Raw genomic sequence first — 14,482 nt, forward strand, 5'->3', positions numbered from 1 at the left:
GTTTTTAGGGTGACGAAAATGTTCTGGATTTGTCAATGGTGAAGGTTGCACACACTTTTATTGACTACATTAATAAAAGTCACTGAATCCTTCACTTTAAAAAGATGAATTTCATGTTATGTGAATTCTGTATCAAAAAAAAATTAAAAGTTTTCTTTAACCCTAGACATATTGTATCCTTTCAGAAGTTTTTAAGGCATATAATTAGCATATAAGTATATGTAATAATCCCTCTCTTTTTTCAAACATACAAGGCAATAATTTACCCCTCCTCTTCTGCCTTAACCCCTCCAAACCCCCAGCTTAAAGATGATTCATATCAACACCTACAGATATACCTCATTCTTTTTAAAAATGCATCCTTTACCTTGGATGAACCAATGCTTTAGGCACCAGCTTTAGGCACTCTCCTGGGAAGCACTTGGGTTGTTTCTGGGCTACAACTATTTCAAACAATGCTGCAATGAACACATTTTTTAAACAGATCTTTACATAAATGAGTGTATCTAGAAGATAAATCCCAAGAAGTAAAATTGCTAAGTCAAAGAATGTGTGCATTTACAATTTTCGTTTTGTCAAACTATCCTCCAAAGATTTTGCACAAATGTATACTTCTTCCAGCAGAAAATTATACGTCTTACCAGTGTTGTATACCAGCTTTTGATTCTTGCCAATCTGATGGAAGAAAAATGATATCTTACATTTCTTTAAGTAAAAGTATCGTTATAAGTATCTTTCTGCTATCAATAACTATTGATGTCCTTTGTCTGTTTTTCTATTGTCTATTGTCTATTAGTCTTTTAAAAAGACTTCAAAATAGAAAAGTAAACTAATTTCTATTTTTTAAGAGAGTATTTTACATTTGGATTAAATAACTTCTAGTAAATTTGTCTGTATCAAGATTCTCTTGTATTGGATCTGTGACCTTCCAGAGTTTAGTATTCAAATCTTCATTTGGATTAATTCTAGTAATTTATTAATGTTTATATGTGCAATTTACAAAGATCAGTTAACTTAATGGATTTGTGTGTGGGTGAAGGGAAAGATGAAAGATGTATTAGAAAGGTGGAAATAAAACTGAAAGCTATGTATGGGGAAAGTAGTGTATTTAGACAGTACAACCTGTACTAGGCAAGAAGCAAATAAGGCAAAACTTGGCCTTTATATTTGCCCATTATTCCAAAGGTGGAGCCTATGGTTGGTCTTCCCACTATAAAATGCAGTAGAAGTGGGTATGTAAAGTCTGTACATGCTGGTAGGTCTGGTGGAGAAAAAGTGGCAGTGGCCAGTAACATAATATCCTGCACAGCTTGTTTGTATGCTTGTCAGCTTTTCCCAAGAAATATGTTCTAAGAGGCATATGTTATAAATACCCACCAACGTTTCCACGTAGGAGTCTTATCCTGCTGCTTGTTTGGAGCCTGCTGCAGGGGGCACAAGACTGTCCAGCTGTTGGCGATGTCCTGTATTAATCAACCACTCATAAAACTTGTTCTCCACAAGTACCTGGAACTGCTTCCTTTGATCCCTAAAAATGCCATTAAGAATAAAAAAAATGTAAGAACGCTAATTCATGTTCATTTTACTCCAGGTGATTATCCCATGAACACTTTCATGGGATAGACATTATTTCTAGTTCTCCATTTGTTCCCTCCAAATAACTGCTCTGTTGAGTTCTGTACATCAGAGCACCGCCACCAAAACAGCAACAACAGAACAATTGGTCAGATACAATAGAAGTACTCTGCTCAGTCTTCAACTCCTATCCAAACGCTGCTAATTCTTCCAGGCCCAACATCAATTCTGCTTCCTCCACAGACCTTCCCTGCCTACCCACACTGATGTTTTCTGAATCTCTAGTAACCATACAGCATGTCCCTGGCTTCTAGAGTTCAGACTAGTACCCTAGAAATAAAATTTTGCAGTGAACATAATAAACCATGATCATCTACTATCACAAGCATGGAATTTAAAAACAACATATTTTAGCACCCAAGTTTAGGAAGGATATAATTTCAGAATAAAATACAGTATTTTCAGTGGACTAAATTTAGCTTTGTTTTAAAACACCACACTTATTTTTCACATTTTACCATGGATTAGGAAAAACTTTGACAAAAACTAGCATTAGTCCATGGAGCAGTATTAGGAAGCCACTCTTGGGAGTCTGTCTGTGGTGTGTTGGAGCCAGGAATCTGTATTTCTAACAAGCCCCTTGGATGGCTAATGCAAAACTAAGGTTGAGAACCACCAATATAGTTTAGAGAAGTAAATTAAAAATGAAAACCAATTCATCAAGTATTGGATCATGTGGTATATTCTATATATGACCTTTCATAAATATAAGTTGTTTATCAACTAAAGTTTCTGAAAAGAAGGGAGTCTAATTCTGGAGTATCTACTTGTTCCCAACCCCAACCAAACAGCCTGGAATACTGACCTCAACAAAAGACACGTTGTATCTTTTTTATTACTTTAGTTCAGCTGTAAACATGGACAGATTAATTTGTTTTCCCACGGAGTTTTATGTGAAACCAATTCTAGAAAACACTCACTTTGTCAAACGAGCCTCCTTCACAGTTTTCTGCCAGATTTGTATCTTCTGTTCTCTTTGAGCCAGTGCTTTCTGATAGGCAGCTGGAAGACCCCCAGGTATCTCTGTTGTGTCCCCTTCCATTTCAAAGGGGATAATAAATACATAGAATTCACAAGGTGGTAAGAGTCGGAAGACACTTGTGTCGCTATTCTCTCTGCACACAATCATCGGATTATCCCAATAGTTAGGCACCGTAGCAAGGCCAGTCCTGGCCATATGATCCTCCAGCATTGGGTAATGGGTATGAAAAGGGGCAAAAGTTACTGTCTGGTTTCCAGAGAGAATAAGTGGGCGTGTAGGCGTCAGAATGTGAAAGATGCAACCTGCTGTGGAAGAGACGGACAAACGATGGCAAACAGCGATGACTTTAATGTTGTCACAGCTGTGGAGGTGAAGAGCAGTCTGTACAGGGCCCAAGACAAAGGTGCTATTCCTACATTTCTCAATTGTCACAGATCTGAAAAATGAAAAAAAAAAAATGAGGTAAATTCTACTGAATGAGAATTAGATAAAAGAATATTTGACTACAAAATTATTCTCTGATGGCAAAAAAGGATCAATCTAGTCCAAAGAAAATATCAAAATATCAGAACACTGTAAAGACTGTGCTTACCGTAAAGGAGACAGCAAATATATAAAAGATTCGTTGCAACGATGAATCTTTACATGTGCCCCCACCAGAGTATCTGAGCTCTTGGCCAAGGTCTGCTTGTAAACCTGGCTCATTACCACCATGCGGTGCATCCTAGGGGCCACATGAGTATTACAAGCAATCTTAGCTCTTTTGGTCGTCCCTTCAACTATTTGAGAAAAATATAAATAAATGAGATTGTTTCAAATCAAAGACACACAATCAACCATATGAGGTTACATATGTCTACATGTCTACATATCTACAATTAGATACATGTAAGATTTGGAAAAACTTTAGATCTAGGCATGGGGTGAAGAGGTGTTTGCTATACCGTTCTCTGTATTTTTCTGTATATTTGTAATATTTCATAATTGTCTGTCATAAAAGTTTTTTAAGGTCTAAAGTTCATTCAAGATTGTGGCTAAGGTCATATGGCTAGCTAGTGACAGAGCTGGCCCAATTCAAATAACTCAAATATCTTCTGCAAGTTTCCTTAATTTATCATCCCAGTCCTTAATCTTTTGAAATTGCCATAATACCAATTTCATAACCCTCTTAAGCTACTTACCACATCATTCCATGAATTCTATTTGGATTCATGTCTTTAATCCCTACATCATTAGTAAATGAGAGCACATCTTCCTTTCACACACAGTACCTTGCACAAACTGATACTCAAAAAATCTGTGAAGGGGTTGCCCTCCTAGTACAGTCTCACCATTATGATTGGCTTCTTAGTTAGAGTATACTTCTCTGAAAGCTATCAGGACACCCTTGTAAAAAATACTAGCCAAATATGAGGTCACATAAGTATGCTATTACATTTTTTTGAAAAAACAATTCTTATTGCTTCCTTTTATAAAATAAGTAATATATGGCTATTGTAGAAAATGTTTAAATACTAGTGCTAAAAGAAGGTACAAATTATTTGTGATCCTATTATCCACTTGTGCTAATATTTCAGTATAATCCTAAGAGATTAGATAGCCTCTTTTTCCAACTAGTGACTATTGTAACAACATTTAAAAACTTACTGGAACCTATATTCTTTTATCACCATCAAGAATTATGTAGTATGTCCTACATATTTACTGGAACCTATATTCTTTTATCACCATCAAGAATTATGTAGTATGTCCTACATATTTATGGGACCCTTAGATATCTGGAAGCCTGTGACCTCATACTAGAGCAATAGCTTGGCTGAATATAGAATTCTTGGATCACAATCTTTTTGCTTGAGATTCTATAGACATTGCTCAATCATCTGATTCAAAACTGATTCGAAAATGGGATACAAAACTGATTTAATTACATGGAAACTGTTTTTTCTTTTACCTTGAAATTCAGAGATTGTGGAAGTATATTCTAGGTCTCTCTCTCTCTTTTTTTTTCCCCCCATTAATTTTGCCTGGCATTTGCCTCACCTACTTCTCTTTAAACTTATACCTGGGCCCCAGAAGTCATTCAGCACCCGAACCTATCCTGTTAGCCATTGCTGGACTGTCAGTAATAAGTATATGATGCAATCAAAGACAAATTTTCTCTCCTGTAACTTGAAATTTCCAATTTAGAAAAATCTAATCTGCTTGTATCTGTGTACCTAAAAAGGACCCCATTTTTACATCAATTCTCTGAGGTTGTAACTGGGGAAAGGCCAAATTCGGCTGTGGTACAGAGAAAACAGGAAAGCCTCAAACAAATGAGCATGTGAGAGGGCGAGGGAGAAAGAAAGGAGGAAAACAGAGCAAAGAGAGAACTGGCTGAAGCTGGAGTTCCATTAACTGACCAAAATGACCCAGACTCTTAAATCAACTCTCTCAGACTATTGCTGCCTTGAGGGAAATAGTCATAGACAAAAGAGAGCTGTTGCCTTTTTCTCTTTAAGTAGCAATATTTTTTAGGTCTTCTACAGAAGCTGTGTGATTATTAACACACCAGAAAACACTAGGTTCCTTAACTTGTCATGCAATTTAATACAGGTTAAAATACTGAAAAAAATACCTTGGTGAGCCCAAGCCAATTTCTTTCCAGACTTAAGGCAAGCAGATGTACCAAATGGATTCCCAGTCAAACAGGCTCTCAACCAGGCTTCCAGCTTGTAGAAAGAAAAGGTCTTCGAGATCCTTGAGAAGCCACTTTCTGCATGTAGTGGTTGCCACAGTGCGAGTTCATGAAGTGGATATATCTTCCTGGCTCTACTCACTGTACCTTCAATAAGAAAGCTGAGAGCCATGACAGCTTCTCGAGAGACTAGGCTGCTGTGTGTCGAATGAAATGATGCAGTGAGTTGTTCTGGATCTAAAAGTAGCTCAAGGAGATCTGATAGATGATCACAGACAAATGCTTGGTGACTGTAATCATTCCAGTTCTAAAAAATATCAAAATAAAGCACTCTTAACAGAATAGATTTTACAAGACCTGAACGTTTTGTATTTTAATTACTTTGTATTTCCAGTTTGTCTCCTCTCCTAAAAAAGCATTTAAGGCAACAATATAAACCTTATAAAGATTTTTTAATACATGTGATAGGTATAAACAGATTCTCTCCTTTCTTAACTAATTCAGAAGTAATACTATAGCTAACCCTTCGTGTGTGTCAACACGAAGTGTTACACAAACCTTAACATATTTAATCCTAGCAACCATCTTGTAATGGATGCCATTAACATGCCAATTTTACAAATGAGGAAATGGTTATACAGAAAGGTTAAGAAACTTACCCAAGGTCACACAGCTAGTAAATACTCTAAGTCTTGATCTAACATAAAAATAGCTACCTTGAAAAAAAATAGCTACCTTGGGACATTCATTTGATGAAGCATTGGGTTTCTTTATTTACCTTCTCATGTTACAGGAGGAGTTTCAAATTCCACCAGATGTAACAATGCAACTGATCTTACAGTAGCTAGATTTAAGAGAAGTTATCACTTTTGGAATAAGCTTTGAGTTGGCAGATGTTTCAATGATTTGGCTCATTCATTTAACAGAGACTTCTTGAATATCTCTTATGTGGTATGAGCAGTGTTAAGTGACAAAATATGCAAACTGAATAGGACATAGTTCTTGTCCTCAAAGAACTCAGGGCCTATGTAGTGAAAAGACAATATAAGCAACTATTACACAGTGGGATAAGAACTATAGCAGAGATCTGTAAAGACACGCTATGAGCCTCAGAGGAGTAAGGAACCCCTCTTGGGGGAAAAAAAGTGCTATTTGTACAGATTCTTGATTAATGTTGATAGTTATGCAAACAGACAAGGAAAAAAGGCATTCTCAGCCTGCAGAATAGCATATGCAAAAATTAATAGCAGTAAAATTACCTGCTATGTCCAGAAAAATGGAAGTTCTGGGTGAGTTTTAGGAAGAATGCTGGGAAGTGTCAAGTAAAGTAAAAATGGTAGTCAGGGACCAATCATGAAAGGCCTGTATGAAACACTAAAGCATATGGGCTTTATTTTGTGTGCCAGGGACTTCAAAACTATTTTCTGGAGAGCAATACCATTTTTCTTTTTAATAAACTCTCATTTGGATACCAGAGAATATGTCAAAGCAGAGCTGTCGCTCTTCATCTCACTTACTGCATCCCCCTCACCCACAGTCGGCCTGAGGTGGCTCCATGGAACAGAAGATGAAAACAGTGACAATGATAATCAATGATGGGAGTTTTGACAGGAAACAGACATAATCCTTCTGTATTTAGAAAGTTCAGCATAGTAGGTGGAGTGTAGACTTAAAGCTGAGTGACCAGATAGATCTAATTATAGAAATAAAGGCCCCCCCTAACATGTCATTATGTCCTATAAAATATTCCTATGAAAGTAAAAAAAGAGGTAGGCTTTTATTTATTTTTAAAGGTTTTTTTTTTTTTAATTAATCTCTACTCCCAATGTGGAGCTTGAACTCACAATCCTGAGATCAAGAGCTGCATGTTTCACTAACTGGGCCAGCTACCCAAAAAGGGACAGACTTTTAAGTTAGAATTCTTTTGGAAGGGGGCACCTGGGTGGCTCAGTGGTTGAGCATCTGCCTTTGACTCAGGTCCTGGGATCGAGTCCTATATGGGGCTCCCCACAGCGAGCCTGCTTCTCCCTCTGCCTATGTCTCTGCCTCTCTATCTCTTTCATGAATAAATAAATAAAATCTTAAAAACAAAAATTGTTTTGGAGGCAGAGTAAGTAAGACTTTGATGAAGTACACGTAGGCCTCATCAGAACTGGAACTGGAAGGCCATCTTGAGCCTGGTTCTCTCTCAGAGGCCAGTGTCTCTACCCGTCTGTTCCATTCTATTCTTTTTCTCTGATTACCTCAGAGTTTCTAATCCTTATAAGTCCAGATCACTCATGAACATGGTGGCTATTCTGGTACCACTGCCACCTAAGCTGCCAGCTCAAGCACCCATCACAAACTGGTAATTTCTTCAGGTCCTAGGGACACTGATTGAGCCAGGTCATCAATTTGAATCAGACCAATTTCAAATACATACCTATGAATGGGTTACTCTAGTCAAGTGTCCATCTCTGGTCTAATCAGTTGTTGGGAGAGGTCATGCTATATATAGCACAAACGAAGAGTCACCATTAACTGATGTTTACTATGCGACAAGCCTTATGCTAATGAACTACTGAATTCTCACAGCCATGCAGAAATAGGCATTATCATTCCCATTTACAAAAGAGAAGCCAAGGCTGAGAAAAATTAACCAACGTGCCTAAAATTATGTGACATTAAGTGGCAGAGCTAATGTGAATGCTGACTACCTTAGTTCAAAACACCATCTCTATACAGTGCCCATTCAACAGGAAACAATGTGTGGAAAGAACAGACAATGATTGGCCTTTTTAATACATCTGGACTTGGACATTCTGAATCTAAGGTATAGTTAGGGCATCTACATGAGGAGGGAAATCCAGGATGGAGACACACTCAGGAGTCACTGAGATATATAAAATCACGGGAAGAGAAGAATTATGTTTAAAGACTATGTCTAGTGAAAAGACAAAATTGCCCCAAATAGAATCCTGGGGGAAGAGTGGCCTGTAGGGGCCAGTGGGGAGGCTCATGAAGAAGAGTAAAAATGAAGAATAAGCAGTATGACCAGGAAGGAATTGTATCATGGAATATAAGGGTGGACAGATTTACTTGAAAAAGGAGATTATAAAAGTACCAACTATCAGAGACGCTTTTGTGGTGGTTTTTGTTTGCCTCACAACATTTTTAAAGAACCTGCACATGGCAGTAATACTGAGATCCATGTTTTACTTAAAGATTTTTTAGAATATTTTTACATAAACAGGTAAAAACATTTCAGCCTTCTTTACAAAACCAGAAAGAAGAAATAACACAATCTCTAAAACTCACGTGAGGCAGTTAAGTTGAACTTCTTGATTGTCACATAACATAAGCGTGCTGAACTTAAGTATACCAAAGCACATCACTTAAACATGAGAAGATATTTTCATAGAAATTTTTTCAGATTTCAACTGACTTTGCAAACACTACATCTTCTCATTTACTCTAACTTAGTCAAATGAGTAGATTCAAATTCATTAACATTTGCAATAATAAGAATGCTAATGAGAACAGTGAATAATCTGCCCCCAAATCATGTGATTTTTGTGTCAATGAAGGAATGGAAATTACTTCTCTATTTAGACTAAGACTGCAAATATTTATTTTGTTTTATAATAAGGAAAAGAAACAAAAAAGCAAAACAAAACACACCAGCAAATGACTGGCTTATATAAGTAATCCCAACACAATTTTTAATGAAGCCAAATCATCTCCCTCATAAATTGTTCCTTTCAAAGGAGGAGACCAAAATTTTAATAGTACCTTAGGATGACAACTGGATTTTTCAGTCAGGTCAGGAGACTGAGGTCTATTTCTGGGACTAGGCCACTCTTCTCCAATCAAAGATGTCCTCAGGGAGACCTTATTTAACTGCTGTATGTATAAGAAGAGCAGAAATTGTAGGGTGTCCACTGAAAGCTGTCCAAAAAGAAAAGAGATGATGAACACATGTCCTTAACCACACAAGTCTCTAGTCTATAACTAATTAGATACAGTAAAATAAATTCACAACAGTTTGCCAATCCTAAAAAGAAAAATGTAGAAACTTGCTAGCCTTCGATATGTATGTCTCTGATGTCCAGATATGGGAGTTTCTAGAACTAATGAAACTGGAGTCACTTACCTTCTCGGAAAGCTAGGTAGCATCTATGGCCATAGATATTCTCTCCCCAAAATCTATGAAGAGGAGAGGATGAAGTACATACTTTTTAAAAGCATATTATTTCAGAAGTTTAAAATTGCAGTTAAAAAAAAAGACAAACTTTAGTCACTTGAATAAATAAATAGATCAAAGACAGGAAGGAGATCTCACCAAAATACGGAGGTTACTCTAACCTAAGTGACTTATCAACAAAGTTTAGGGTATCAATATAAATCAGGAATTGAATGTAATTTTTTGGTGTATGTGCATCTTGTGGGGGGAAGAGGATTCAGATTTTTATCAAGTTCTTAAAAGAGTGTTTGATTTAAAAAAAATACTATCGTTCTGATAGATGGTTAGAAGTCATTTCTTATCTGAAGGAGGATATGGTTTGAAGCTCAGGATTTGAAGCTCAGGATTATCCTCACATATTCATTCCCATACACATATAGGAGACACAAAAATGTAATAACATCTCCTACAGCTGTATTTTAGCCAACCTGGCTAAAAATGGCTATATCTAAGGAACTTAAAAGTACAGATTTTCAGGACCATCTAGAACTACTTAATTAATCAGAACCCTGTGATTCTACATATTTTTTTAAATGCTTGCTTTTTTCATTAAATTTGAGATAGCTGTAGATTCACATGCAGTTATAAGAACTAATAGAGAGATCCTCTGTCCACTGTATCCAGTTTCCCATCTTACAAAGTTATTAATACAGTAGCACAACCAGGGTGCTGACATTGATGCAGTCAAGTTACAGAACATTTCCATCAACACAAGAATCTCTCATGTTGTCCTTTGATAGCCACACCTACTTCCTACTTCCCTCCCACCGTCACCCCTTCCTTAAACCTCTGACAATCACTCATCTGTTCTCTATCTCTATAATTTTGTCATTTCAAGGATGTTATATAAATGGAATCATACAGTATAATAACCTTCGGGAATTGGCTTTTTTAACTCAGCAAAATTCCTTGATTTTATACATACTTCCATTTAACAATTATGTGTATATTATCGTTATTCATATACCACCTTCTTCATGAGACTGTAAGATTCTCATCTTTTTCATTTTTTTAGTCCTAGTAACTAGCATAGAATCTAGCACATAACAAGCAGTCAAAAAATCTGGAGCTTCTTGAAGGTTTTATTAATCTCTGTATCCAGTATACATTACCATACCTCACACATAGTAGGCACTGAGTATTTAATTAACGAATAATTATAATGTCTTTCCTTTCTTGTCAAACTTTTCAATTTCCAAACCTTGTTTAGATATTACCCCGTGTGGCAGAGAATGGCTAGATACTAACTAAATACCTTTTCTTTTCTTCCTGGGCACACATTTAGATGGCATTCGTCGGCCTCCCTTGAAGTTAGACATGGTATATAACTGGGTTACAGTCAATGGAATGTGGGTGGATTAACATATGCCACTTTTGAGTCTCCCAAAAACAGTCCACAAAAAAATAAAATAAAATAAAATAATAATAAAAAAAAAAAAAACCGGAAGTGAAGGACTCTGAGGCCCTAGTGGGTATGGCTGGGACAAATGGTATGATACCTGTAATCATTCACTTCCACATCCTCTAGGAGGCTTATACAGCTGACCCATGGTCATGGGATTTCCCCACATCCTGAGGTAGTTTACTTCCCCACCTACCTGATTTTAGACAAGGACATAGAACAAAGCTTTAGCCGATGGAATGAAACTAATTATAGTTTATGTCCCATCAGAACAAAAGTTTTAAGGAGCATCATGAGTTTTCTCCTGCTCTGCTGCTCTTCTCTTCTGTCATAGAATAGGCATGACCTATACAGAATACGTTTCTTCAGCCTGGCTCCCAAAATGAGTAGACACATAGAGCCAAGCCATAACCTTTAGCCCTAGCTAAAGTGTAGCCTGCACGTAAAATAAGCAAGAAATATACCTTTGTTACTGTGAGCCACTGCAATTTCATTTTTGTTTGCTTTTAACTGCAGCAAAGCTAATAATAAAATTATGGTTCCAGAAGACAGAAGATGACTAGATCCCTGAGTCGTTGCTTGGACAACAGCAGCCTAGAGAATCATCCTACCAGATGCCTTGTGTTATACTGCTGCATGAATGTGAAATAAACTGTTACTGTGTTAAGCCACTGAAATGCCAAGATTGCCTGTTACTTACTGTAATGAGCCTGCTCTGATTAATATACTTTCTCTGTGAAGTCTTTCCTGATGTCTCACCTTTCTGGTGAGAACTAACCATTCTCTTCCCTATTCTATTTCTGTACTTTATGCATACTTTTACTATTATACATTCCACATTATCAAATAGCACTCTTTTACACACTAACTTTCCCTACTAGTCTATGAACTCCATGAAGGTAGGGATGCTGTTGCAATCATCTTTGAATCCCAGCACATAGCACATGCTCACTTAAAAATAGTCACATTCCCAGACTGTAACATATCAATGGTTCATAACTACTGACTTACCTTAAAATATTTTTAAAGTCAACAAAAGTATTTTCTCTTTCAGTTATAGGGTTCTTGTAACATCGTGGCTTTGGAAGGGATGAATAGGGATTGCTAAAAGGAGGGCTAACTCATTAAAAACTGCCCACCTGGAACAGTTAAAAAAAAAAAAAAAATGGCACGTCGGGATCACAACAGTCCTTAACCTAAAACCACACACTGCAGAGCTAGTACAAAAATGAAAGATAGTGTATTTCTCAAAATAATTATACACACATACACATACATCTAAATACATACCTGATTTCTTTGCTTTTCAACTTCATCCTCTGACATGCAGTTGGATAGGATCTCAGACCATTCCAGGCGCTCCTCTGGCGTCTTCACTGCAAGACTATCAAATATTTCAAAGTAAAGCCACGCCAGATCCTTAGCCAACTGCAGCTTCCCACATGCAATGTGCCTCCACGTAGACCAGTACAGGCGTGGGTAAGCCCTTTCCATGGCCCGGGTTCGCACATAGGTGGATATCTTCCTGAGATAGTGAAGACTGAACTTGGATGGAGGGGGGACCTGCAAGGCACCCACTATAAAGGGTTCTGCTTTCACCCAGAGGAGAACTCCGGACTGATCCATATTATCTCGAAGGACATCTGTGTGAAAAGGCTTCTTGGCATACCTAGGAAACAAAGGTTTTTTCACAAACTGATTTGAAACGAAACTCACTTATACATTTTCTTTTTGCTGTTGTTGTTTCCACTTATACATTTTCTTTAAGGTGACCCCCTCCCTTAACTGTTTCAAGATGTACTATGTCAGTTTTTAAAAGCAGATCTAGTTTATTAATCAAGAGCAGAATAAATTTTTGGTCAGATCTCACTATAATTGATTTGAACAAGAAATTTTGAAAAGAATTTATTTTGTGATAAAACAAAATTATCTTACATGAATTGTTTGAAGTGGTTGTTTTAGGAAGAGTGTATAAGTGCATGAAGTATGAGTTGGAATCCTGCTTAGGAAATAAAGAAGAAATGGGAGAGTCATCTCTTCACAAGAAATCTTTGCCTACCCTGAGGGACAACGCTAGTCAAAATAAAGGGAATACAATTTCAGGGTCAAATCACTTACACATAGTGGATGGTGGGCTAAAGATCTGGATGTGTTAGCTGACATACAGTTCAGTATGAAGCATTAACATATGTGGCAGACGAATGCTCACATAAGCATGGGCTGCAAAAATCCATCACCTTTATTCTCAGTAACTGTGAACCTGCTCTGGCATATTCTTTGTGCTTAGTTCAGGTGCAATGCTTTCAGATTTTGTTTGTTGTTTCTTTGTTATAACAATACATAATTTTTATGGAATGTACATAACATATCTAAAAATAGAGGGGGAAGAAATCATCTACTGTCCCACCATCAAAGGGAAACTAGTCAATATCGTATTGTACTTCATATCTTTTTCTACAGATTGGATGTTAGTTTTTGAATTTTCAAACTTGTGATAATAGCATATATATAATTCTGTTATTTTAAAAGCTTCATAGCACTCTAAATAAAGGTACCCCAGTTTACTCATCTGTTCTCCTATTTTTGGACAGTAAGTAGGTTTAATACTTTTTACAAAAACAAGATAGGCAAAATACTGCTCATTGTTGAAGTAGGGTGATGAGCACATAGCGGTTTATTTACCTATTCTACTTTTGTATAGGTTAAAATTTTCCACTGTGGAAAATTTAAAGGTAGGTGAAGGAGAAAGGGGATTTAGAAGTATAACATTCCAGTTATAAAATAAGTAAGTCACAGGGAAGAAAAGTATAGCATAGGGAATATAGTCAGTAATACTGTAATAACTTTGTATGCTAACAGATGGCAGCTACATTTATTGTGTATTTTCTTTGTTTTGTTTTACTAGGCTCCACACCCAGTGTGGAGCCCAACATGGGGCTTGCACTCTCAACTGAGATCAAGACCTGAGCTGAGACTGAGTTGGAGGTTTAACCTACTGAGCTATCCAGGCACCCCAGTGGTGTTTATTTAACTGTCGAATCACTATGTTGTACGACTGAAACTAATATAATGTATATCAACTATACTTCAATTAAAATAAAATTCAAAGCTTAAATGTCTCATAATTACCAATAATGCTATAATCACCATCTTTCTGCATATTCTCTGTGCTATGATTATTTCCAAGAAAATTTTCAGATGTGCATTGGTGAAATGAAGTAAATGACAATTCTAAAGCTCCTGACATATATTTCCATTGCTTTCCAAGAGGACTGTGTCAAACTGTACCATCATTTGACCAAGGTACCATTGAGTACCACTTGACCGCTGAGCACTCCTCAGCATTAAGTAACATCACTTTAAAATCTTTCTTATGTGACTGGTGGAAAATATTTTATTGCTATTACTATGTTTTGCATTTGATTCCAAAAAGTCATACTTCTTTGGGGGATTATCTGCTCAAAAAATAAATAAATAAATAAGTAAATAAATAACTGGCACCAACTGAATGCTTACTATGTTCCAGGAAGCGTGCTAAACATTTTTTGTTCTTCACTTCCTTTC

At 36.7% G+C, this 14,482-nt stretch overlaps 1 protein-coding gene and 1 long non-coding RNA gene across 5 annotated transcripts in view; one reads left to right on the forward strand and one right to left on the reverse strand.

Annotated features, from left to right (window-relative positions):
* Positions 1-12,544, reverse strand: part of TBCCD1 (TBCC domain containing 1) — a 14,586-nt gene extending 2,042 nt beyond the window's left edge. Inside the window, exons 1-8 of one of the 4 annotated variants that reach the window (XR_003138928.3) lie at positions 12,209-12,544; positions 9,066-9,221; positions 5,235-5,601; positions 3,210-3,396; positions 2,556-3,053; positions 1,378-1,528; positions 642-675; positions 368-458 (exon numbers count right to left, since the gene is read on the reverse strand). Coding sequence is in view for 1 of the 4 variants with exons in the window: in XM_025451542.3 (XP_025307327.1) it covers positions 1,399-1,528; positions 2,556-3,053; positions 3,210-3,396; positions 5,235-5,601; positions 9,066-9,221; positions 12,209-12,544 (1,674 nt within the window). In the remaining 3 variants the exon portion in view is untranslated. The remainder of the gene's footprint in view (positions 1-367; positions 459-641; positions 676-1,377; positions 1,529-2,555; positions 3,054-3,209; positions 3,397-5,234; positions 5,602-9,065; positions 9,222-12,208) is intronic. The other 3 variants (XR_003138929.3, XR_003138927.3, XM_025451542.3) reach the window with 3 other exon arrangements.
* The window catches only part of LOC118353258 (uncharacterized), an 18,720-nt gene extending 6,162 nt beyond the window's left edge, over positions 1-12,558 (forward strand). Inside the window, exon 3 of the long non-coding RNA XR_004811882.2 lies at positions 11,435-12,558. This is a non-coding gene — a long non-coding RNA (uncharacterized LOC118353258). The remainder of the gene's footprint in view (positions 1-11,434) is intronic.
* Positions 12,559-14,482: the final 1,924 nt, after the last annotated feature.

This window comes from Canis lupus, chromosome 34, assembly GCF_003254725.2.
Source record: "Canis lupus dingo isolate Sandy chromosome 34, ASM325472v2, whole genome shotgun sequence".
Lineage (NCBI taxonomy): Eukaryota > Metazoa > Chordata > Mammalia > Carnivora > Canidae > Canis > Canis lupus.